Source organism: Agelaius phoeniceus, chromosome 3 (assembly GCF_051311805.1).
Source record: "Agelaius phoeniceus isolate bAgePho1 chromosome 3, bAgePho1.hap1, whole genome shotgun sequence".
Taxonomy (NCBI): Eukaryota; Metazoa; Chordata; class Aves; order Passeriformes; family Icteridae; genus Agelaius; species Agelaius phoeniceus.
The window spans coordinates 115,961,224-115,987,762 of record NC_135267.1 but is presented as its reverse complement, the minus strand read 5'-3'; the positions used below and the strand labels follow the sequence as shown (position 1 = coordinate 115,987,762).

The window sequence follows — 26,539 nt, the reverse complement described above, 5'->3', positions numbered from 1 at the left end:
AATCTTGGCTTAGAAAATATTGATGAAGGGGAACTTTGGTTCCCACTGGAAATGGGAGATAGTGGCAGCAAAGGAGAGGGAGGGAAGTGACATCTCCTCTGGCCTCTGTTGCAAAGAAAGGGAGAAGGAAATGGGCTTCCTTAAATAAAGTCAACTGTGCCCCTCTCCCCTGCTCTTGGATGTGCTGCCACCACGGAGGGTTATTTTCCATTTTCAGTGGAGGGAAACAGAGAAAAAAGGGGCCATTCCTTGGCTCAGAGTTCTCCCCTTGAAGCCAAGAGCAGTTGCACCAGGACCCAAATGATGCTCCAGAAGGCCCAAGACTGAGATGACCCAGCTCTGCAGTGGGGAAAAGAGAGATGAGCTTTGAAGGTGAATTTTGGGGAGGTATGAAATACACAGGTACCCAGCTGTGCTCTGGGTGTGATCTGTGATCCAGGTGCTCAGGAGTGAGATTTGCCCTCACCAGGCTGAGAGTGACACTTAGGACAGAGCTCTCAGAATCTGAATTTCCTCTGGGTTTGAAACTCCTTTGCAGTAAGTCAAACCCTGTGAAAGAAGTGTCACACCACCCCAGTACATATACATGGGGTTTTTCATTTCCCTGCAGATAGCCAGCTGCATATTTGGTATTCTAGAAACTGAATCCATATCCTGGATGAGCTGAAGTTTAAAATGGTGCCATGGGTAGTTAAATGCATGCTGGCTCCAGTGCAGATCAGCTTTTCCAGCCTGAGCCCTGCTAGGGAGAGAGAAGGAGCTCACATGGACCTTGCACTGATTTATTCACATCACATCTCTTATGTGGGCCAGCTGAGCCTTCAGCTTTTGGCATCCTGAGCTTGGTTACTTGCAAGGACATGCCACAGGTGAGAAACACAGGGGGACAAGATGATGTTATTTCCATTTAAAACATTCAGCCTGAGTGATAGGAGGAGAAAGAATGGTTATAATAACACAGCTGATTGCTGTCAGAGTACTGAAAGGGAGTTTTATTGGAAAAGGCATTATACAGCCCACTGTGCTTTGCATAATCATTTTAAAAGCAGTTCAGGACATCTTCCTGCCTTTATCCTGGAGAAGGCAGGAATAATTCAGAAAGCCAGGGCTGTCAGTGTGGCTGAGCTCCAGGCTGGGCACAGTCACACCAGGCTGGGTGCACAGGGTGCAGGTGCAGGGGGTGCAGAGACTCAATTACAGGAGGAGAGCACTAAAAGATGCTCTGTCATCCACTTGGGGTGTCTCAAACAGTTGGAGTCTTGTGGCTGTCCTAGAGTCACCTCTCTGAAACCTTTCTGTAGTCTCATGAAGCAAACAGTCACCTCAGATGCCCACCTGGAGCACACACAGTTTTCAGGTCAATTCCAGGGTATTTATTGAGTCTTGTGTCCAAAACTTGAGAAAATGGACATTTTGGGGGGTTAATTATATCTCTAATAGCTTTTGAGTTTTATGTGATTCCCTGCTTAAGTACAAGGGGGAAACTGTGAGAATTAAATGAGAGATTTTGTAGGACAGCATATTTCATTAGAACACAAACTACCATTTTTTATTCTGCTAAGAAAATATTTCCTTTAGGACCCGAGCTCCTTGTGCACATCTAATTTCCCTCTCAGCCAGTGCTTTGCAGGCCCTTTTCCCAAAGTGCTGACTCTGGCCTCACCACTTGACATACCCACACATGTTCCCTTAATGCATTTTTTGCAGTCACTTTCCTGGCTCATCTTTTGATTTCCCAGTTGTATCAGCAGCTTTGTTGGAGTCATTCCCTAACGAAGTGGGGAATGAATGAATGAATGACTCTCCCTGCCTCTGGAAGCAGCACTGAATGCAACCAGAGTCAGCATGCAGAGATGTCCTTTTCTGGTAATTATTATCTTCTAATTGATGGAGAGCTTTTGATGCTGAGCCCTTAAGAAGGACCTGCAATCTCAGATGTAAATATGCTAAATTTAAACACAGACATATGTATTTGAACATAAACAAAGGGGTTGGAGTCTGCTGGGTCATTGGCACCATTTCACCGGGCAGGATGGGAGCCTTGGGGCTCTGTGAGCCATTGCTTGCTGAGATGGTGGCCAAGTTCTCCACTCTGCATGGCCTCAGCATCTCCCCCTCAGTGGTAAATGAGATGTATCAGACAGTGCTTGGGGAGGATGGAGGATGCTGCCTCCTTCTCTCCCAGACTCCTTGTCAGGATGGTGTTTTCCCAGCCAGAGCCTCGAGAGCTCTGTGAAATCAGTCAGTGTAGGCTGGGAGGGATGATGCCATGCTGTTCCAGCAGAAGTGTTTCTTCTGGGAGACAAGTGGCTTTTTAACATAATTGTCTGCAAGTTTGGGAGCTGCATCAGCTCATCCACACAGTCACATGGCAGCTTCTCCTGGTGCTTCCAGAGCAAGATTCCTGGGAGTCATCCTAGCTGCTCACTTACCTGGGAAAACATTTCCCTTGCTGCTTTTCTTCTGAGAGGCTGGAAGTGTCCTTTTGGACCATTTCAGATGAAACCTCTCATCCTGGAGAGGGCCTGGAGAGGATGGATGGGCCCAGGAAAATGCAGTGATTCACGTGTGTGCATCCTTCCTCAGAAAGAAGGGATGGGAGCCACCTCCTGTAGCAGCACCACCGCTGGGAGGGTGGCAGTGCTGGCCATCTGAGATACAGTAACCTCTCCAGTTGCTCAAAGCCTTCCTGCAGTCAAAAACCGTTTCTATTGTTGGTATTTAAAAGGTGGGAAACAATAAAAACCCTACAGTAGCATTCTTCTTGCTGGGTTTGCACTGAGATAAAAACATGTGGGTTCTATCATTCAGTTCACTGTAGGTTTTGTTTGCTTCTCTGTGTCTGGTCTGAAAACTTTGCTGTCAGCTTCAGAGAGAAGGCATGAAGAGAAGGGCAGACCCATAATTTCCAAACTGCTGTCTGGAGGTGGCAGAACACAAAGTCTGCATGGCCTGGTTGCTTGGCTCTGAATAAAATCAGTGTTGAGGAATTCCTCAGATGCAATTATTGATCATTGGGGATTATCCAGGGGGAGGAGGACTGAGCTTTATAAACATTCCATGTTCTGTGTAAAGAGCTTATGGTAACCTTTCTGAAGAAGGCAATAAACAGTCAGCTCTGGAAACCCTTCAAGGGATCAGTTCTCATTTTTAATGTGGAAACAGAGTATGGCCTGACAGCAACTCAATAGGTAATAGGATAAGAATTGACTTTCAGACCAGCTTTCCAGCACAATGCAGAGTGGAACAAAAAAAAAAAAAAAAGACAAGAAAATATGTAAGGAATAAAAATTTAAGGTAGACTCTACACATTTGTGATTTATTGTAGACTGTGGAAATATTTTCCCTTCAGTTACAGCAATGCAGAGTAAAACCAGATAGAAGGGTAGGGAACCTGCAGTGATAACAACAGGGATGATTTCCATCCTGCAGGTACTCACTGTGGATACATTTATCTATAGATCTGTTTGTTTGCATTTTAAAGGTCTTTTGACATACCAAAGAAAACTGATTTTGCACCATTTCTTGGCCAACACAGGTCAGATCCTCTGTTTCATCCTAAAGATATTTTTATGAGAGGCTTGCCATTAATGATGAATGAATAATGAAGCATTTGTTGCTGTTGATCATTCATTGGAAAGCAACCTTTTTTACAAATGTTATGGTAATAGAGCAGTTCCTCAGAGCCAGCACAGCCTGTACTGTTTTAGAAGTAAAATAAGAAATGCAGTGAATGATTTTGTAGGAGAGTGAAGTGAATGCAAACATAGCAGTGAGGAGTTGTGGCAGGAGGTCAAATCCAGAGCCCCGGTGTCATTACCTGGCTCCAGTGGTATGCGGTGCTGTCACAGGCATTGTCCCCTCCTGTCCCATTTCACTTGTCCCTGTGACACCCCTGGGGGCTGTAAAATCATCTCTGTTCATGGGTGCATCCAGCCCTGGATCCAACCAGCTCAAGGCCAGCTGGTTTCTAAACCTAGAAACCATTTTGCCTCCTTTTTCTCCAAGCAAAAGCTGTCTTCTTCTTTTGATAGCTACAGAATTTCATATCCTTGCAGTCCTTCTCCTACAGTTACCCCAGCCTATAGGGATGTCCATATTTACTGATGCTCAGAATTACAGTTTCACTGCCCTTGTTCTGATATTTCCTGCAGGTTTGGCTGAGCCCTCTTCTCACTCTTATATCTCTACTCATATATCATCCCTTTCATTCTTGACAGTATTTCCTTCATAATACTCCTTCCTGAGTATTTTTTCTAATTGAAAACATAGAGTACTTGCATCCTTTAATATAGAACAGTATAGAACTGTCTTAAAATAGTGCTAATATCAACTCAGAAAAAAATAATTTACAGCTGAAGTTCCAGCAGTAACTTGAGACTCAGGGTGTCTTGTTTAATGGGGGCCTTATTTAATCCCCTCTCCCAGTGGATGTCCAGCATTTCTACAAAGTTAATGCCATTAATTATCTCAAGCTGAGCACCCAGAGGACTGTTTGCCTCTGCAAATCTGGAATATTTTCACTTGCTAGGGATAGAAATTGTTTGAGTTACCTCCAGGGGTTTGGGGGCTGAGGGGGGGTTTCCTGTTTAATCTGCCCAGAGCTGTTGCAGACTAATTCCCTGCACAAACCTCTGTCTCCTCGTTGCTATTTATGTGTGCATGTGTATGAGATAATAGAGAGTGACTGACTACAATATATGCATTTAAGCTACTCAGCTGAAAATTACTGAGCATTAAAATCCCCTGGGAATCACAAGACTTCTAAATTAGGAGAGCACATGTCAGTCAGTGTGTGGAAATGAGTCTCCTACAAGAGTAGCTTTCAATAGGAAGAATGAGCATTGTTCCCTGGAGTGCATCAATCCCAGTTTGGCCACTCTGTACCAGCTTTTACTATTTCTCTGGAAGCACACATGGCCTTTTTTTATTATTTTTTCCTGGCTTTTGTTCCACTGTGCATTTCTATTAGCTGTGTCTCATGGGCCAGCTATCAAGGGACACAGTGCTGTGCTGTGCCAAATGAAGGCATTTCCAGCCATAAACAAGGTATTGTGGATTGGAAAGAGCCGTGGACAATGACAGGTCCTGGACTGTTGGTAATTGTTTAAATGTGCTTTATTGTATTGAGCAGTGACATAGAAACTCTGAGAACTGGCTGATTTGACCGGAGGCTGAAATGAGCAGAATGCCTCAGGGTGGATGAGAGGCTTTGGGACAGAGGCATTTTTGTTGGTCTGGTCCATCAGTACGTCTCTTTCCATGATTGAGGCACGTGTTTTAATAGTGGTTAGACAACTTAGAAGTCTGTCCCATCTCCAAAGAATACCAGACACCCTGAAAATCCATGATAGAAAGTTGAATCCTATTGATCATCACGCTTTTAATTCTGAAACTCACACGGGCATGCACTGAAAATTACACTTCTGTACTTTCATTGGACTGAAAGAATAGTCTGGAAAAACGATGTGGTCACAGTGATTAATTTCTGTCAGTACATTATTTGTGTGTGGAAGAGCTTAGCAGAATGGCAAAAGACTGAGAATGGGAGCTGCCTTGGTTTGTTCAGGATTTGTAGGTCCTTTTTGTTGCTGCCAGAGGGGCAGTGTTTAAAATCATCATTAGTAGAGTGTGTGGGAACATCCTCCAAGGTGTTATTTTATTGTTCCTGGACTGAGATGCTCAGACCATAATGAGGAGCAGAGGGATGAGCAGGGATCATGGGAGATAGGGTCCCTCATTAGACAGGTGAACCAGCCTAGCATTCACCTGCACATTGTCCATTCCTGTGGCAAAACAGAAAAACCGTGTGTCTCAGGCAGTAATGAGCTCTGCCTCTAGCAGCAACTTCATAAATAAACACCAGACATGACCACAGGACTCACCTGCCTCTGCCTTGAGGTGCTCCTTGCTTCTGGGGTCAATCCCATTTGTTTCCATCCTGTCCATCCAGAATGACACTCTGGGAGTTAGGAAAGCATTTAGGAATATAAAATGTGTAAAGTCAAACAGGATTTCTCCTTTTGTCACAGTAGTGTCTCAGGCCTGACCTGAAACCAGTGTGGTTTTTAAGAGTCTTTCCATGAACTTTATTGTCTTCTTATTCAGTTCCCTCTGCTTTTCCAGGTGTAGCTTCTGGTTTGATCTCCTGAAGAATAGGGTAGTGCTCTCTGTATTTTCAGTTAAAAATAGAGATAAATTCTTCTTAAAAACTTTTTTTTTTTGCAAAAGAAGCTCATGCTCTGGTTGCAGCCAGCAGCAGAGGGTCCCTACCAAGAAGCTCAGAACCATCTTTAAATAGAAAGGAAACACAAAAGTATTGTTCCTTAATAAAGAAAAAAAAAACCCAAACAATTTTCCTCATTTTTAACAGTTTTATTAAATATAGTAAATATATTAAATGTACATTAGGTGTATAGATAGACAGATATGTGTTGGTCTCCTTCCACTTGCCTGAGGAGCCAAAGGAGAGGCAGCATCATTTCCACCTCTCACACACAGAGCATCCTCAGGGATTTGTGCTGCCATCAGTCCATCCCACACCCTGCTCTCTCCTGGAGATGGAGTTTCAGCCCAGCTCACATTTGTCTGGAGCCCTGGCTCTGCAGGCTGCCTCGGCACTTTAATTTAATTTGTGCCTCTCAATTCATGCTCCCTCATTTAGGATCAAGTGTGGGGAAAGGTTACAATTAATCAGAGTGGGGAACAGAGCCACCAGGGCTAATGATGTGTTACTGCTCTGGAGGGGAATAATTGGGGTCCTTGTGGTACAGGAAACTGTTATAGTAAGTAAAAAGTATCAAAAGACAGCAACCCGCACCCATCTCCCCATTTTGCAAGCTGTGTGTCTGTCAGTTCCCTAAAAATGAAGCATTTTATTAATGCTCCTGCCTGTAACCAGGTTTTTTGGCTGTGTGGCTGACTTGGGAGGAAATGTGCCTTTGCACAGGACCTTTTCACAGCCCTGGCTGCTGCCCCCCTTTGGGCTCACAGAGGATACTCAGCATGCACGAAGGCAATTTTTATATGTTAATAACATGCCCATCCACGAGGGAAAAGGGCTCTGCTGCTGCTTGCTCAGCTGAGGAACCACAGGGAATCCCTGCAGAACATAGAGGCTCACAGGCTTAATGCAGTGTGCACTGCCTAATTGAAAATGAACTAATTGCTGCTGTTTGAAAGCAAGCATGTGGCTGGGCTGGGGCAGGCAGGGAGCACAGAGCCCCTCCTGAGGGAGGATTGTCAGCTGCAGCAGCAGTGAGGTGTGTGTAGGAAATCCCTGCAGGCTTGCCAGGGTGCCTCAGGGTCACAGGGAGCACACGGGGCTTCCTGGGGTTAGTGGGACACCTCATCTGGCTGCTGAAACGCCACAGGAAGAAACAGAGCTTACAGAGCTATAGTGCAGAGTCATTAAAAGTGCAACTGTAAAGTAAAAATTCCCATCTCACTTCATTATTCCAGGTGCTGACTATGTAAGGTTACTGTGTGTTTTTATGTGTGGCAGAACATCGCAGGCCTTTGCTCAGGGTTATCTGGGGACATGGGGGATGGCAAGGGCTGTTGTCACTGCTTAAGGGATGCACTTGGAACGCTGGCAGTTTTCAAGATTACAAGACATGAAAGGTATTTCCAACTTCTGTAGTCTTTTTTAAAAGAGCAGCTATTTGGAAGGGGAGCAAAAAGTGGCTCTGACTTTTTTATTGGGAATAGAAAACGGGGCAGAGCTAAACAGAGTTCTCTCTTACTTTGTAGCTGACTGAATTACTTTTAGGATATGATAAAAGATACAGAATACCATTAACCTTAGAATGAACTAATTCTTTTTTTGTTTTACTCCTACTGCCTTGGATCTAACTGCTGTAAATGCAAACATTTGTTCTTTGAGGGCAGTAACGGATCTGGACTTTCAGCTTTTCAGTTCATCAGTCTTGGAGTGTCCTCTGGTCTCACATACAGGAGAGGGACAACTCCTGGAAACCCCAGGATGGGGGCAAACTTTTGATGCTGAACAAACCTGTGACCTCTGTGTGAGCTGGCAGGGTTTAACCTTTTGTGGGAAATCCTGTGCTGAGCCCAGCCCACCATGGGAGAGCCTGGATGGGCACCGAGCACAGCGTGGGACTGGAGGGGGCTCCTGGCTGGGAAGAGCCTTCAGCTGGGCCTGGGGGGCAGCACAGGGAGAGTGCAGGAGCTGACACAGGGGATTTATTTATCATCTGCTGCTCCACATCTCACACCTTGCACGGGCATCATCTCAGGAAATGCCCTCTGTGGGGAGCAGCCTGGGAGCCCCTGGCTCTGTGATGTCAGTGAATTACTGCTGTGCACAGAAAGGAGGGCATGAAAGGAGCCAGGTCTGCCATGTCAGAGCAGACTGGTTTCGGTGTCCTGCTGTCCTGCTCCTGAGTTCACCGTCCCTGAAGGGCTGCCTCCTGCAGACCCCACAGGTACAAACACAAAGTCCATGTGCTGCACCAGCTCAGCACTAGAGAGAGTGAAGGATTTCTGTAGAGCTGCCCCAGGGAAGCACTGCAGGGGCAGGTCCTGCTTCCCCCCAAAGCCGAGCCCAGTGCCATCAGCGGTACCCCCCCGGTGTCCCCGCGTGCCACTGGAACAGCCAGGCTGTCCCTTGGCCAGCAGAGCACAGACATGCTGCTTGTGCTCATCCCACCCAAACAGAACACATGGCAGGCACAGGGCCTCTCATTTCCTCTCCTCTGTGGGGGTGGGCACGGGAGGAGCTGCACAGAGAGCTGGCACTTGCTGCGAGCCCTGGCACGGTCAGGGCCACGTTGGAAGCTGTCAGGAGGAATTAAGTGCAGGGTGAGTGCTCAGGGGCAGCTCTGCAGAGCCATCCCTCCTCCCTGGGCCTCTCATCAAGGCTGCCCTCCTCTCTGGGGGATGTTTTCCCAAGCAATCCCATTAGGAAATTAGGGGTTCTTAATAACTGTGAGGGGATTGCTGGTTTGTGTGAATGGGTGGGTGTCTGAATGAATTTTTCATACATTTTGTGCTCTTGATACAAATTTCAGAAGTTTTCTGCCACACAGACATTATTCAGCATCCTGGAAAGCTCTGTCATTCCTCTTCAAAGCACTTGGGTTATTCCTGAAATGGCTTTAGATGTCTTGGAGAACATGGAATCACTTAGGAGGGATGTTTTCTGTTTCCCTACCTGATTAAATGTTTTCTTTTTTGTGTCATATCAGTAGAGCTATGGGGAAAATTGAATCATCTCTCCATTTCTGAAGTATGAGGACCCAGCCCATCAGTGGGGACTGAATCAGGACACTTACAAGCCCAGAGCATAAGGTTTCACAGACTTGGCTGCCCCAAACCCCATCCTCAGACAGCTGAGGAGAGCAGGCAGCACCATTTCCATTCTTTGGGAGCAATGAGGGGAAATGAGGCTCCCTTGTGACTGCTGTGTATGTTACAGTTCTTTGGAGGGGACTGTGCTGAGGGGAGGCTGGCTTGGCTTTGCAGTGAAGTGCAGGTGACTTGCTGGCTGCTACCTTGGTGAGTGAAAATGCTGTTCATTTTAAAAAGCAGTGTACACTGTGCCAGCTGATGGGCTTTTAGTTACCCAGTGTTGTTTGGAGCTCAGGAGGACTTCAGGCAGCTGCCTTGGGATGCAAGTCCTGTGGGAAACCCTGGCATTGATCAGAGGAAAAAATACATGTCTGGAGCTGATGGTTTAAAATGTTCCTCCAATAGTGTCATGGATTCCTGTCCCTGGGGCAAATGGGATCGATGCAGGGCCATGGATCTGCACTGGCTGCCACTGCTGGGGCACTGCCTGACCTGGGGCTGCTGCTCTTTGAGGTGGAAATGGCTCAAATGGGCAATCTCTGAGCAGAGAGCAGCCACTGTGGCTTTGCAAGTGTGTCTGTGAGTGCCACAAGGAGGTACCCACGTGCACCAAAGAGAAGCAAAACAATTGTGATGCTGGGAAAGGAAAAAAGGCACATATCAAAGTGATTGTATTACAGTATAATCACTTTGATATGTGTCTTTTTGGAGGTTCTGGGAGAGGTGGGTGAGGAAGATACCCAAGTTAACAGAGCTGGAGAGAGACTGCCAAAAGAGCAGGAACTTTGGGAAGTTCAGGGGAGGGTAGAAAGCCAGAGAGAGGAGTGTGGAAGATGAGACCTGTGAAGAAAGGCCAACAGGAGCAAGTCTGCTCTGTCTAAAAGAAATATGCTCAAAGGAGACAATCACCTACAAATACACAGGGGGACTTACAAAGCAGCCAGCAATCAATTTTCAAATAATGGACTTGATCTTTAGATAAACTAGTAAAAGGCAGTGAGGGCGGAGAAAATACCTGATTTATCACTGCATCTTTCCCTAGCTGCAGCAGCAACACAACCATATTTTCTTCTCTGAGCTTCTCCTGTCCACCTCCTGAACAAAGTCAGGGAAGCACCTTTACAGGTGTGCTAGAAGAGCAGCTGCCAGCCTCCTCACCCTGCTGCTGTTTCACACAGATGCTGCTCAAGTGCTGTGCCAGCCCTGCTTGAAATGGCCCAGAGAGCAGGGTGGAGGAGAAAGCAGGCAGAGAGCTTTTCCAGCACAGGACAGTATGTCACTGACAAGCAACAGCACCCCTGTCTGTTTCCCTGGGAGCAGCAATTTATCCCTGCCTTGCACTGCAGATTTCTGGAGTCCTCCAGAAAGTCCGATCTGAGCTTGCTTCAGTAGCACTGTTAGGCTGCACTTCATTGGGCTGGGAGCCACCAGCCCAAGGGTTACTGCAGGTGGAGAGGGTATTGGCTATTTCCTGTGCCAGTGGGATGAGCCAGTACCTTTATCCCTGTCAGGGATGCAGAGCTGTGCCTGCATTTGCTCCCCCCTGTGTCAGGGCACAGCTCACCCCTTACCAAGGGCTGGCCCTGGAGGAAAGCCATCCCCTGCTGCTGGCATTGCTCCCAGCTTGGAGCTTCCATGGGCTGCAGCATGAGCAGAGACAGGAGTACAAAGGGGGACCTGGGGCTTTCTTTCCTGGGAATTTCCTTGTTTCATAAGGCATTATGAAGAGGTTAATTTGTTAAAATCTTCTCCCAGAAAGGAGGTCAGGGGAGTGCTTGCCTCGCACAGATCTCAGTGTGTGCAGGGAAGTTCATGGAGTAGCTGGCTAATGACATCTACTAAAATTCCCTGTGAAGTAGAGACAGTGGCTGAGGGATACAAGAGAGTGTAAACACGTGGCCTTTTTTCTTTTCTGCAGATCTTTCCACCATGTTTGGGAAAAAGAAGAAGAGGCTGGAAATTTCCGGCCCGTCCAACTTCGAGCACCGGGTGCACACCGGCTTCGACCACCGGGAGCAGAAGTTCACGGGGCTGCCCCAGCAGTGGCACAGCCTGCTGGCAGACACAGCCAACAGGCCCAAGCCCATGGTGGATCCCTCATGCATCACCCCCATCCAGCTGGCTCCTATGAAGGTACTGCTGCCCCCCTGCAGCCCTCAGCCTGCCTTCATTGGCCTGAGGCACCCTCAGGAAGCAGTGCCAGCAGCCAGTGGGCAGGCATGGCTGGGAGGGAGCTGCAGATGCAAACATCTATCAGGAAAAGGGGATTGTGTGTATAAAAGTTGTGGGGGTGTCTCTGAAGAGCCTGAGTCACGGGCCTGGCGGGGCTGCAGAGGAAAGAGCCCCAGGCCCCAGGGGAGGCCCCAGCGCTGCTCCTCTGCAGCACAGAGCTCCTTGGTAATTAATTTAGCAACTGTGCTTTAGGCAAAGGCAGGCTGGAGCAAGGGAGGGAGGGAAATGTGCACCAAAGGAAGGAAATTAAATTGCCTGTTCAGCTGGGCAGGGAGCTCAGGGAGGGATCTGACTGCACCCACCACTGGGATGGGACATGGTGGGAATGGAGCTGAGCTCCTCAGTGGCTGGGACAGTGACACAGCCCAGGCCATGGCCTGGGGGGAACACTTGGCTTAGAGGGTAGAGCAGCATCGGGCAGGGAGCCATCAGGATTCCAGGCTCAGGATTCTGATTAACTGGCCCTGATAGTGCAGTTTCTCTGGGACTGCACATCCTGGCGTGCAGGTGAATCACACCTGTGTGATGGTGATCCCAGAGCCTGCCAGCCATGCACCTTTCCCTGCCATGCAGCTGCAGAATCAATTTAGGATTTCATTTTCATGTGGATTTTCCTGCAGCAAGGGAAAATCAGATAATCCTGAGAGCATGGACCCTGTAGTTACATTTGCTAAGTGCTCTTTGCTAAATTTACATTTACTGCCTGCTCAGGAAGGGCACTCATCACCTGCTGATCAGGGCTGCTGGCTGCTGCTGCAGGACAATGGGGATAAAATCAAGCTCTTCTCTCTTTTTCTTTGCTGTAATAAAATATCTTGCTGATAATAGTGGCCCAGAATAATGAGGAAAAAGGTAGGTAATCTTCTTCCTGCCGCTGGAGGAGAGCAACTTTGTTCCACAGCCCTTCTTAACGCCAGAAATATCTCTGGATGTTTTGACATGAATACATGAAGATGTTTTAAAATGGGGGGAGAAAAAAGGAGTTTATTATCTTGCAAAAATATCCTCTCTTTCCTACAGTTCTGGAGCTATAAATCCCTAAGCTTAAAAAGTAGAAAATTGCATTACTTTTCTCATGCATTATAAAGATCATTGACTCTGGGCCTTGGCCTGCAAATGGGTGTGTGCAGAGCTGGGTTCATGTCCACTGAAATAACACACAGTGAGGGACCAAGCCCCAAATGGGAAACTGCCATGTTCTGAAGTAGAGAAAATCACTGTTGGTTCTTTGCAAGAAACTGTAAATTCTTGCTTTTCTGCCTGTGTGTCAGGGCTCTACATATGACTGATTGAAATGGGCCTCCATAACACTGCTAGAAAGTTTTAATAGCAGCTGAGAGGCATTGAATATCACCTGAGAATTGGCTTTTAACTCTATTGCAAGATACCAGCTTAATGTATATTTGTTAAGAATTAGCATGCTTTGTTTAGATACAGCTTAACTTACAGAGAGAAGCTGAGTTGCAGTCACTTTAAAATTGAGAATGTTTAATGTCGCTAAACTAGTTCAGCATAAACATTTAATTTAGAGAAATTTTTAATGTTGCACTTGCACCAATACATTTAATGTTTTAAAGGGTATTTGGCACTCCTAACTTCACTGAGAACTGTAGATTTAAAATGCACTTGCAGTTCATGGAGATAGGAACCAAAGGTTCTGAGATCTCAGTACTGTTTAGAACTCTTCTCTGTTCCACACAGCAGCTGACAGTTCAGTTAGTGCAATGATGTGAGGCAGAGGAAGATGCACAGCTGTGCCCTGCGCCACAGAGTTGGGTCAGGCTGAGGCATTTGGCCACAGTTAGCTCATGCTGTGGCTTCAGGTCCTGCAGCAGCTCTGGAGCTCTGCTCCCATGTGCTCCTGAATTCCTGTGCCATGTAATTGCTTCATACTGACAGTCTGTGTGGTGTGAGGCAGGAGTGTTCCTCCCAGGGGTGCTCCTTGGGGGCTGAGGAGGGGCACAGATCAGAGCCAGACTTGGACAGCCCATTCCTGGTTCTGTGCTGAAAGGCTCCTGGAGCTTTGGCACACGTGTGGCAGCCTTTGAATGCCAGCCTGAGCTGACTGGACAGAGTCATTCATTTCAAAAACAACCAGAGACAATAATGGGATTCCCCTTCTCAGTGAGGCTGACCCAGATCCCAGCAGAGGATTGTGTATTTCAGGTGCAAGCACGAGTATAGCACAGCAGAGAACTTCATGAAAAATAGAACAGCAGTGATCTTGATAGGTTTGAGGGGTAGAGACAAGGAGGGGGTGAAAAAAGGCTGATTTTCCACTGAAAACATCCCTGCATGAAAAATGTGAACAGTCTGTGTCTGCCTGTACTTCAAACAGGCTTCACAAAGGCTGACATCCTGTTGCCAGGCCTCTTGGTCCTCTTGCTTCAGTGCTCTGCAGTTATTCCATGTGCACTGGAGCTCCTGCTCTGCTGTTTGTTCTCAGCACACAATATGCTTGCTTTATCTTTGCCTTTGTGCTACACAGAAGCTCCAGTCTGGTACCACCCTTTGATTTTTGGAAACTTCAGAATCAATAACTAAGCAAATGCATCTCCCCTCCATTCAAAATAGCAGGAAAACAGACATCAGAACCTTTATTCTGGGGATTTTTGCCAAGAGAGCTCATCATTGGCTGTGTAAAGATGCTCCATTAACATTCTTCAATGCCTGCTGCTGTCAGTGGGAGCAGGGAGGCACTGAAGACTTGTTAAAATCCCTTCCCATGTTTCCTGGTGCAGGGAACAGCTGAGCATCCTCACTTGTGTCAAGTTACTGCAGGGAAAAATGCCATTTGTTCCTGAAGAAATACCATACTAGGGCAGTCCTTTAGTTCTCTGTGCTGCTTCATGTGTCGAGCCTCCATTGCTGTTTCTGTTGGTGCCTTGGGTAGTTTCATCCAGCCAGTCCTTCAGCAAGATCAGGGCTCCCACCGTGAGAGTGACTGTGCTGAGTTTGTCCTTGAGAAAGGAGGGAGGCAGCTGTCAGTGTTTGGGTGGCTGAATATGCAGGGACTTCAAGAAAACTGAATTTTACCTGCTGGGATCTCCTCATGAGCTTCTCCCTTCCTCTGCAGTAAATCTGCAGTGGGGGACTGACCACAGGGCTGCCAGTTTCTCTCCCAGCCTTCCATCCTCATATCTCACACGTCTGGTCTATAGGGTTTGTCTTAAAACTTTAGCTTTTCTCACTTTTGCCTCAATCCTTGACCCCAATCCTGGTGAGTCAGCTTTAATTTTTAAAACTTTTCAAAGTTTCTACTGGTGCATTTCAGCCTCTCTCCTACAAAGAGAAAAAAAAAAGCCAGAAAAGAGTAATTGGTTGTGGCCCTTTCAATAGCTCTGACATGAAAATCAAAGCTTTTGTTTGCTCTGCATGAAGACAGAAGGAAAAAAGGCAAGTACTTCTCTTCCCCATCCTGTTTGGCGCCTCAGATTTTCCCAACACTGACATTCAAGCCTTGTTTAAGGTGACATTTTTATCCTACATTTACATGTCCTTGCTTAGATGGAGGATGCTGTGCACAGTGGTGCTGAGTGGTCAAGGACCTCAGAGAAGAGATGAGTGAGGGTCCTTGTGTGCCCTTGAGCAGTCAGAAACATCCAGATTTCATCAGAAACCCCCATGTGGAACTGCACAGGGGAAATGCCTGAGCAGGAGAAGGAGGATTTAGAAATACAGAGCTGTACAGAGGCATGGCAGCAGGTGGGCAAAGCAGCGTTGTCCTGACCTCTCTTCTCAGCCTCCCACATTTTTATTTCTCCCTGACAGTTCCTGCCAGGACCGGACCTGGAGGGCTGCTGACATCTCGTGGGCCTTCCCTGTAACCACAGCCTGAAAGAGCCCTGGGTGGTTAAGTGCAGGTTCTGCAGTGGCAGTTCAGTGCTGCCTCAGCTGGGACAGGTGAGGGGCTGTCCCCAGCAGGGCAAGGAACATGTTCTGGGTGCAGGGAGCATGTTCTGCCATGGAGCAGGGCTGAGCAGCACCTCTGGGTGCAGGGAGCATGCTCTGCCATGGAGCAGGGCTGAGCAGCACCTCTGGGTGCAGGGAGCATGTTCTGCCATGGAGCAGGGCTGAGCAGCACCTCTGGGTGCAGGGAGCATGTTCTGCCATGGAGCAGGGCTGAGCAGCACCTCTGGGTGCAGGGAGCATGTTCTGCCATGGAGCAGGGCAGCACAGCACCTCTGGGTGCAGGGAGCATGTTCTGCCATGGAGCAGGGCAGCACAGCACCTCTGGGTGCAGGGAGCATGCTGTGCCATGGAGCAGGGCAGCACAGCACCTCTGGGTGCAGGGAGCATGCTCTGCCATGGAGCAGGGCTGAGCAGCACCTCTGGGTGCAGGGAGCATGTTCTGCCATGGAGCAGGGCTGAGCAGCACCTCTGGGTGCAGGGAGCATGTTCTGCCATGGAGCAGGGCTGAGCAGCACCTCTGGGTGCAGGGAGCATGTTCTGCCATGGAGCAGGGCTGAGCAGCACCTCTGGGTGCAGGGAGCATGTTCTGCCATGGAGCAGGGCAGCACAGCACCTCTGGGTGCAGGGAGCATGCTGTGCCATGGAGCAGGGCAGCACAGCACCTCTGGGTGCAGGGAGCATGCTCTGCCATGGAGCAGGGCAGCACAGCACCTCTGGGTGCAGGGAGCATGCTCTGCCATGGAGCAGGGCTGAGCAGCACCTCTGGGTGCAGGGAGCATGTTCTGCCATGGAGCAGGGCTGAGCAGCACCTCTGGGTGCAGGGAGCATGTTCTGCCATGGAGCAGGGCTGCACAGCACCTCTGGGTGCAGGGAGCATGTTCTGCCATGGAGCAGGGCTGAGCAGCACCTCTGGGTGCAGGGAGCATGTTCTGCCATGGAGCAGGGCTGAGCAGCACCTCTGGGTGCAGGGAGCATGTTCTGCCATGGAGCAGGGCTGAGCAGCACCTCTGGGTGCAGGGAGCATGTTCTGCCATGGAGCAGGGCTGAGCAGCACCTCTGGGTGCAGGGAGCATGTTCTGCCATGGAGCAGGGCAGCACAGCACCTCTGGGTGCAGGGAGCATGCTGTGCCATGGAGCAGGGCAGCACAGCACCTCTGGGTGCAGGGAGCATGCTCTGCCATGGAGCAGGGCTGAGCAGCACCTCTGGGTGCAGGGAGCATGTTCTGCCATGGAGCAGGGCAGCACAGCACCTCTGGGTGCAGGGAGCATGCTGTGCCATGGAGCAGGGCAGCACAGCACCTCTGGGTGCAGGGAGCATGCTCTGCCATGGAGCAGGGCAGCACAGCACCTCTGGGTGCAGGGAGCATGCTGTGCCATGGAGCAGGGCTGAGCAGCACCTCTGGGTGCAGGGAGCATGTTCTGCCATGGAGCAGGGCTGCACAGCACCTCTGGGTGCAGGGAGCAGGCTCTGCCATGGAGCAGGGCAGCACAGCACCTCTGGGTGCAGGGAGCATGTTCTGCCATGGAGCAGGGCTGAGCAGCACCTCTGGGTGCAGGGAGCATGTTCTGCCATGGAGCAGGGCTGAGCAGCACCTCTGGGTGCAGGGAGCATGTTCTGCCATGGAGCAGGGCTGCACAGCACCTCTGGGTGCAGGGAGCATGTTCTGCCATGGAGCAGGGCTGCACAGCACCTCTGGGTGCAGGGAGCATGTTCTGCCATGGAGCAGGGCTGAGCAGCACCTCTGGGTGCAGGGAGCATGCTCTGCCATGGAGCAGGGCTGAGCAGCAGGGCAGCAGCCAGGGGGACTGTGGATCTCAGCCTTTGGAAAGGAGAGGGCAACATTTGGTGGCCAGAGCCTTTTAGCCTGGTCAGATTTCAATGTCAGCCCTGCTCTGGAGGCAGGAGTCTCTTCCAGCCACAGCTCTTCTCTGTTATCTTCATCTGCAAGTGGTTATTGTCAGATTTGCTATTGGCCTGTAAGACAGCCCCAGTTCCAGTTTATTTTGGTCACTGAACAGGAATGCATTTGCTGCTGTGTGCTCCTGGAAGAAAACGCTGCCACACATTTCATTTAAGTGGAACCTTTTCTGCCAAAGGGATCAGGAGTGAGTGCCATTTGTTTTACTGTGTCTGTAAGTGACAATGCTGCTCCAGCTCTCTCTGTTCCCCCACAGATATAATGCAAATGTGCCATCTAGTGTCCATGGCTGACTCGGTGTGAGAAGAGCCAAGCTGACAGTTTTGTGTGATTTTGCAGGAATTTAATCACTGCACAGATAGAAATGAGCCACAGTATGAATCCGTGCAAGTACACAGCTCAGAAGTTCTTTAGAATTTTATCACTAGGTTAATATGTACAGAGGAAACTTTGGGTTTATTTCTGATTGTCTGATTTCAGAAAATTATATGTTTTATGTAGGTCCTTTAGAATAACACTTTTGCTGCCTGTGAAGTTGATTTCAACAATAGAGTCAGTGTTTAAAAGTCATCTGGAAACTGCCCTCAATACCAGGCTTTAAATTGGTCAGGAGGCTGGACTGAGTGATTGTTGTAGCTCCCTTCTAGCTGAAACAGTCTATCCCATCCCATTCTGTTCCATCCCATTCCATCCCATTCCATTCCAAAGGGAACACCTCTCCCTGGGATGCTTTAACTGATCCATTCTCAGTTCTTCTTTACAGTTTTGAGTTTCTGGCTTTCTGAACAGCAGAGTTCCTGATCAGCAGCTCTTTCGTTTTCACACACTTGTCTTCCTTGCTGTTGAAACATTTCATCCAGTCTGGTTTTGACATTGTTTTTCTAGAGCCTCATTTGGAGAATCAAAACCAGCATCATTATCATTTCAGACTGACTCAAAACACAGGATATTCCTCAGTTTTTCAGTTCAACTAATGTGCCAGAAAGTGAATTATTCACATCCCTTTTTTGGCCAAGATATTGTCCTTCATGGCAGCCCCCATGTTCAGCCAGGTACATTTGTCTGCAGCTGGACTGTGCACACCAGCACCAGGGTTTACAAGCAGGACCTGGCCATCCTAGAGAAACACTGGGGCTGCCAGTAAAAATCCCTCTCCTGGAACACAGTAAATGCTGTAGGTGTGATATTAGTGTTGGAGGAATCTTGTAAGGGTGAGCTTTAATCCTGGTAGTGAGAGCTTCCCTGGGTGAGCAGAACTTTGCAGTACACAAGGACTGAAAGTAAACTTGGAGCTCACAATCTGCAGGTGCTGAAGCACACCAGCCTTTAGAGCTCAAACCCACAGTAACCTAAAGGTCTACACATGAAGAGGCCACACTCTGGTGCCAGCATTTCAGAGATTGAATCTGGTCTCCTCTGGGAGTACCAGCCTGGGAATACTCTCCAGGTAGCACTTTATCACCTGAAACAAGCCAGGGATTAGATCCTGACCAAGGACACTCATAATCAGGTTCTTTTTTTAACATGGAAGTTGGTCCCTGAAGACAAATCTATGGGACACTGGTCCAGTAACTCCTGGCTGGCTTGCCTGTCCTGGAAAATGAGCCACACTCCCAGCCTGCTGCCTGAGGTGGAGGCTCCATCACTGCTCCATGTGGCTGTTGATGTTTGTAGCTCCTTCTCGTTTGTTGAGCCCAGCTTTTTACCCCAAAGCCTTCTCTGTACTGACCATACTGTCCTGGGGCCTGGGAAGGAGGAGGCAGGTGGAGGTGACACCTTGGGGTGCTCCTGGAACCTGTTCTGTGGCCACAGTCCCCAGAGGGAGGCGTGGAGAACAGGCAGGGAGGTGTGAGCAGTGAATACTCTCCCCAGGGATGTGTGGAAGGGCTGCCTGTGTTTCACCAGGCTCAGGCACCCAGCCCAGCCAGCCCTGCCTTGGCTGGGCTCAGAGAGCCACACTGGGCTGAGAGATGCTTGTTTGAGGGCACTGAGAGCCCAGGGTGCTGCACCCAGGGCAGGGGGAGCTGGGCTCAGGCAGCCTCTGAGCACCTGGGGCACTGAGAGCTGAGCTCAGGCAGCCTCTGAGCACCCAGGGCAGGGAGAGCTGAGCTCAGGCAGCCTCTGAGCACCCAGGGCATTGAGAGCTGAGCTCAGGGAGCCTCTGAGCACCCAGGGCATTGAGAGCTGAGCTCAGGGAGCCTCTGAGCACCCAGGGCACTGAGAGCTGAGCTCAGGCAGCCTCTGAGCACCCAGGGCAGGGAGAGCTGAGCTCAGGCAGCCTCTGAGCACCCAGGGCAGGGAGAGCTGAGCTCAGGCAGCCTCTGAGCACCCAGGGCACTGAGAGCTGAGCTCAGGCAGCCTCTGAGCACCCAGGGCACTGAGAGCTGAGCTCAGGGAGCCTCTGAGCACCCGGGGCAGGGAGAGCTGAGCTCAGGCAGCCTCTGAGCACCCAGAGCAGGGAGAGCTGAGCTCAGGCAGCCTCTGAGCACCCAGGGCACTGAGAGCTGAGCTCAGGCAGCCTCTGAGCACCCAGGGCAGGGAGAGCTGGGCTCAGGCAGCCTCTGAGCACCCGGGGCAGGGAGAGCTGAGCTCAGGCAGCCTCTGAGCACCCAGGGCAGGGAGAGCTGGGCTCAGGCAGCCTCTGAGCACCCGGGGCAGGGAGAGCTGAGCTCAGGCAGCCTCTGAGCACCCAGGGCAGGGAGAGCTGGGCTCAGGCAGCCTCTGAGCACCCAGGGCAGGGAGAGCTGAGCTCAGGCAGCCTCTGAGCACCCAGGGCAGGGAGAGCTGAGCTCAGGCAGCCTCTGAGCACCCAGGGCACGGAGAGCTGAGCTCAGGCAGCCTCTGAGAACCCGGGGCAGGGAGAGCTGAGCTCAGGCAGCCTCTGAGCACCCAGAGCACGGAGAGCTGAGCTCAGGCAGCCTCTGAGCACCCAGGGCAGGGAGAGCTGGGCTCAGGCAGCCTCTGAGCACCCAGGGCAGGGAGAGCTGAGCTCAGGCAGCCTCTGAGCACCCAGGGCAGGGAGAGCTGAGCTCAGGCAGCCTCTGAGCACCCAGGGCACGGAGAGCTGAGCTCAGGCAGCCTCTGAGAACCCGGGGCATTGAGAGCTGAGCTCAGGCAGCCTCTGAGCACCCAGAGCACGGAGAGCTGAGCTCAGGCAGCCTCTGAGCACCCAGAGCAGGGAGAGCTGAGCTCAGGCAGCCTCTGAGCACCCAGGGCACTGAGAGCTGAGCTCAGGCAGCCTCTGAGCACCCGGGGCAGGGAGAGCTGAGCTCAGGCAGCCTCTGAGCACCCGGGGCACTGAGAGCTGAGCTCAGGCAGCCTCTGAGCACCCAGGGCAGGGAGAGCTGAGCTCAGGCAGCCTCTGCTCCTGCCTGGCAGCAGCAGGTGGCAGCAGGCAATCCCCAACCCCTGTCCATGTGGCAGTGTCCTGACAGCCGAGGTGACCTGCAGGGCATCCTGGTGGCTTTGCTCAGGGCACGTGCTTCAGCCCACAGCAAAGGGCTGTGGAGGGCATTTCCACAGAAAAGGGGTCCTGCAGCATCTGCAGTGCTCCTTGCCTTTCATCCCTGCGTGCAGTTCAGTCCCTGCACGTTCTGCAGTCCCTCACTTGTCCCTGGCTCTGCTGAGGAGCCTGGTGTGAGCCCTTGTAGTCCAGGACAGAAACCAGACAGGTTACAGTCCCACTGAACCATGTTCCATGTAATAGAAATGTTTATTGTCCCTCCAATCCAAACCTTTCTGTGATTCTAGGATTATAACCAAACAGCCACATTTATTCAATCCCAGCAGAGTTTGGTTCAATAGAGTCACAGGATCAGAGGGGAAAACATGTTGCCAAGCAGCTGACACCTGTGGAGCCAGAGCTGCAGGTATAAATGTGCTCTTTTCAGTCTCCTGCTCTGACATGATTAGATCTGGGCTTTGGTGGCTCTCTAGGAATTTGAAAGTGCTTTGCTGAGCATTCTTTCTTGTCTTCCCCTTCATGCTGGATCCAATTACACCAGACAAGTGCTGTGTATTACTAGGGAACAACACTGACTTGCCTGCAGAGACTTTTAAATGCTTTTCCTGTTGTCTGTGGGATGAACCATGTGTGTGTGCGCCAGGTAAAAAAGGGCATTTCAGATACAGATCTTTGGAGAGAGAAAAGTGAATGAAAGAGAAGTATTTAGGGTGAGCATTTCTGCTTTTTAATTGCTGAGATCCAGCAGGCATTAGTAGTTAGTTATCAGGATCACACAGTTAAAAGGACAGCATAAGATTGTGAATTTTACTGAATTTTATAGTTTTGTAGTCTGAGCAGAGCAGTAATTGGTATCTGTGTCCTAGTTTGCAGTTAATGATTCTCACAGATCATAGTGCACGTGAAGATCTTTATTGCTAGGGTTATCCTTCCCTGTGAAGCAGCCCTTTCCAGGAGCATGGGACAGACAGGTGTAGAAATCTGGTTTAAACACGGGGGTTTTCATCAACCAGCCTGGGGAAAGGCTCTGGAGCAGGAGGGGAGGTCTGACTGCCATGGCACAGCCCATGGGGGAAGCAGCCCCACTTCACCCTTCTCCTTTTCCCTGCCTTGGGGAGCTGCCTGGCAGGGCAGGGGCAGGATCAGCTCTGAGCCAGGCAGGGCAGGGCAGGGCAGGGCAGGATCATCTCCGTGCCAGGCAGGGCAGGGCAGGGCAGGATCAGCTCCATGCCAGGCAGGGCAGGGCAGGGCAGGATCAGCTCTGTGCCAGGCAGGGCAGTCACTGAGCCTGGCAGGGCAGGGGCAGGATCAGCTCCATGCCAGGCAGGGCAGGGCAGGGCAGGATCAGCTCTGTGCCAGGCAGGGCAGTCACTGAGCCTGGCAGGGCAGGGGCAGGATCAGCTCTGAGCCTGGCAGGGCAGGGCAGGGCAGGGCAGGGCAGGGCAGGGCAGGATCAGCTCCATGCCAAGCAGGGCAGGATCAGCTCCGTGCCGGGCAGGGCAGGGCAGGGCAGGATCAGCTCCATGCCAGGCAGATCTGTCACTGAGCCTGACATCTCGGATCTGTGCCCAGCCCTGCGTGCACTTGGGGGCGACACAGCCCAGCAAATGCAGCCACACTGAGCTCAGCCTGAAGTGCTGGAGCAGTGCCTTGGGCACCTGAGATTGTGGTGCTGGGCTGGCCCCACCTCTGCTGCTCTGAATCTCCTGCCTCACCTGTTCCCATCAAGAAGGTGTTTGATTTGCACTTCCCCTTCACAACAGGGAATAATTCAGATGGGACAATAGGCAGTGAGCCCCATCCACCTGCAGGGCTGGGGCTGGGGCACCCTGCACTCACCAGCACCTTCTTCCCTTCCCTGCCTCTGCCTGATGATTTATGGGGTGGGAGAGTCATTGACAGCCCTCTGCCATGGCCTGCAGAGCACCAGGAGCTCCTCAAGGCAGCCCCACATTCTCAGAAACAGAAATGTTGACTTTGGCTTCAAGCACTTGCTGTATATGAAGCTTCCTTTGCTGTGGCAATACAGTTCTAATTGTTTCTTCTAAATTGACAGACTGTCAAAATTCTCATTTTAATTGGTTGGAGATGACCCTGACCACAGTGGGGTGACCCAGGAGCCTCTGCCCTCCTGAGCAAGTGCCCCTCTGTCAGAGCTGCCAGATGAAGGCAATTACTTCCTGAGTGTAAAATGTTATCACACCGGAATTGACTTAAATATTTCAGAAAGCTCAATCAGACTGCAGCCAGAAAAATCTTTCACTGAGGGAGGAAAGCACGGGGATCATTAATTGGGTTAATGCTCCATCAACCTTGCATTTGTTAATGGGCATGTGAGGGCAGAGGGGAGCCTCAGGCAGGGAATTCCATCCTGGCTGCAGGGAGGGTTTGTGCTGCAGTGTGACTCTGGGAATGCAGGCTGTGCCTCTGCTCGGCTCCTAACGGGGGCTGCTGCATTGCCCTGTGCAGTGCCCTGTGCCACGGGGTACACGTGGGGCACTGCTGCTCTCACACCACCCTCCCTGCAGCAGGGCAGCCCAGCCCCTCTGTGCCCTTCATTGGTTGGGAAAGCTCCTTTTGGATGCTCTCAGCCCTGGGAGGGCCCACACGGTGCTGTGCCCACAGCTCCAGCCCCAGCCACGGGGACATGGAGGGCACTGACTCCGTGCCCTGAAAACAGTGGCACTGCTGCCTCCGTGCCAGCACTGGGCACTGTAGCAGTGGGCTCTCAGAGCTGCAGTATCTGGGGAGCTGCTGGGGAAGTGGTGTTTAATTCTTGCCATTTCTCATGCCTTTGTTGAGAAAAGTGGGCGTTTTTTAGCTCACACTACCTGGAAAAGTAACAGTCTAGACAGCAGATATTAGAGGTGAGAATGGCTGGCTGCTGCACATTAAGGTTGATGATAATTGTGGTGTGGCTGCAGAGAACTCTGCATCCTCTGGGGTAGCCCCAGGCCCCTGGAGGCTCCCCTTGCTGTCCCAGCTCCCTGCAGTTGCCCTGGGGATGCTTGCACCCAGCTCAGATAGGCAGCAGGGTCAGTTCATTCCTGCTTTGGGATGCACTTTGTGATGTGCTGTCCTGTGGCACTGATGATGCCAGAGCTGAAGGAGGCACCAGGACTGCCAGCAGCCCTTGCTTCATCTCCTGTGTCCTGTGCCCTCAGTGCACTGCTGTGCTGGAACCATTGCCACCAGCCTTATGGAAATGCAGCAGTGCAAAGAGGGCAGTTAAAATTCCTGTGACTAGTGTGTTTGAGTTATTTAATTGTGTGGGACATTTTTCTTTTCCTTTCCATGTCTGGATAAAAGAAAATTTTGGAGGGTCCTAAGTCCTATGAAACAGAAATTTTTCGGTTTGAGATTTCTCCGCTCCTCTCCCTGAAGTTATTGAACCCATCAGAAATACTGATCAGTATTACAGACACTTTGTGTATCACTGAATCAGCAATACAGACACTTTCTCTTTCAAATTAAAACTTTTAAGTCACATTTCACCCATTTGCTGTGTGTCTGAGAGATTTGTGTGTGTATATGACATATAAAATTGCACAGATCAGATACATTTCAAGTAGGCCCAGAATAATTATTTTAAACTTTAAAAATTCTCTAATAGCATTTCAAATTACATATAACAAGCATTTTTGTGTCTTTAATAAAAAAAATAAGGAAAAGTTAGTAGAATGTAGATAATTTAGTGGTATTTTAAACAAAGCCCTGTGTTAAAGTTGCTGTATTTTAAGATGTCAAAGGAATTACCAGGGAATGTGATTCTAATGAAACATTGCTCTTGTTGTTATGGAAACCAACTTTTAAACTGCTGTGCAGGGTGGAAATTACACAGTGCTGTTTTGGTGAGCCCTTTTGTATAGCTTTCCATTATTTTGCTTTTGAAGAATTTTAAGCAGCTGGCAGTGGTGCTGTTAAGCATGTTAGGCTGCTCTCAAGCTGTACCTTGGTTTGGAGGCTGGGATTTGGAGCCAGCCCAGGTGATGGCACATCCTGCAGCACCCATGGGCTCTGTCTGGGGAATCCTGCCCTCTAAAGGCTGGTTTGGCTGGATTTTACTGGGGTTTGCATTGCTCTGTTCCTCCTGTGCCCAGGAAAGGTCCTGTTTGAGAGCTGTCCCAAGCAGGGATTTATGGATCTCCTGGAAAGGGATCAGAGCAGTTCAGGAGGAGGGGTCATGGCTCACATGCTGGGACACTCCGTGGCAGGGGACAGTGACACCATCTCATGCTCCTGGTTTGGGCAGGTGACCCTGTGGGGTAAAGTGCAGGTGTGGTCCAGGGAGCAGAGACCCAAAATCCTGGCCCAACCCCACTGCCATCTGCAAAGAGCCTTCCCCAAGGAGGGAGCTGTGGATGCCAAAATGATTCCTGTTTTCTAATACTGTTTTTATGGGGAGAATGAGAATTTCTAGATTGGGAAGGAATTCATAACAGAAGTGATATAAACTCCAAGGCTTCCAGGTGTACACCAGGCTCTAAATTACAGGCTTCAGGAAGGGATGCTCTGACATACTTTGCTGTCTGTTGTGTATTCCTTGAACTCACTCTGAGTAATAGCTGTTTCTGTAGACAGGCTGTAGATCAGAACTGGAGCAGCTCCCACAGGACACTGCTGGGGGTGCAGAGTGATGAATTGCCTCCTATCCCATCCAGCATCATTTCTCACCATCTAGCTGATGAGTTCCTGTCCAAAAGGCTTCTCTGCAGGCTAATCTGTGTGCCACAAGTGCCCTGAACTTCCCACTTAGGGCATGGAGGTGTAGGAATCTTTTTCAGTCCTTTGATGCAGCTTGCCCATTTGAGTGTAATTAAGAATTCACTGGAATGTGGAAGGATTGGGAGGATAATTCTGACACTGTCATTTGGGAAAGCAGCTCAGAGGTTGGAATTTGTCCCCAAGTGAATATTGCATGGCTGCAGCTGTGAAACTGTGTTACTCACAGGGAAAGCTGGAGTTTTCCTTCTTAGTGATGACAAGGATCAGTTTTCTCTTCACATGCTGCTCATATTCGTTCACACTGGGAGTAAAATGTGGTGTCATGAACACAGCTTCAGGTACTTTGAGATGTCTTGCAACACAAGAAAATAAATTACCAATACATCCATCACTTAGAATTAGATTATTCTGACCATCTGTGCTTTATGCACTTTTTCTTAAGAACAAAAAAAATTATTTTCAGCATAGGCTGTGCTTTTAGTTTATGTATAATGCAGATGAGGGGAGAAGCTAGCTAGAGGCAAAATCAGAGTTTAGCTTGGCTGTTCATAAGGGCGACCTTTCCTTTAAATTCCCTTTTTTTCACCCTGCACATCACAGAGATTTAGAACCCTCATTGACTGCAGAAAACCCAGCTCCAGGAGGACAAAGGATGATATATTCTCAACGAGTGTGTAAAGTATAGTAGTTCTAAAGACAATAAATGCAGGGTCGCATTAGGGCACAACAGTTAATTACCCACTTCATTATTGTCAAGGTTAATACAGTATTTGAGCACAGGGGCTGTTTCTCATCTGCTGCTGGAGGCCAGGCAGGACAGCCTCGGTGCCAGGCAGATCCATTACAGCTTATCAGGGCAGCACAGGCGCTGCAGAGCCCCGTGAGGGATGGCTGCTGTCACCAGGGACACGCAGGGAGCTGGGCCCAGCCCCAGGCACGGGCCCTGCACCCCACAGGCGTTCCTGACTCCCTGGAC

The 26,539-nt window shown here is 50.0% G+C and overlaps 1 protein-coding gene across 4 annotated transcripts in view; it reads left to right on the top strand.

The window, feature by feature from the left end:
• PAK5 (p21 (RAC1) activated kinase 5) overlaps positions 1-26,539 on the top strand; it is a 217,688-nt gene that overhangs the window by 167,744 nt on the left and 23,405 nt on the right. For all 4 annotated transcript variants that reach the window (XM_077176304.1, XM_077176305.1, XM_077176306.1 and 1 more), the window contains one exon: positions 11,231-11,445. In XM_077176304.1, the coding sequence (XP_077032419.1) occupies positions 11,231-11,445 (215 nt within the window). The remainder of the gene's footprint in view (positions 1-11,230; positions 11,446-26,539) is intronic.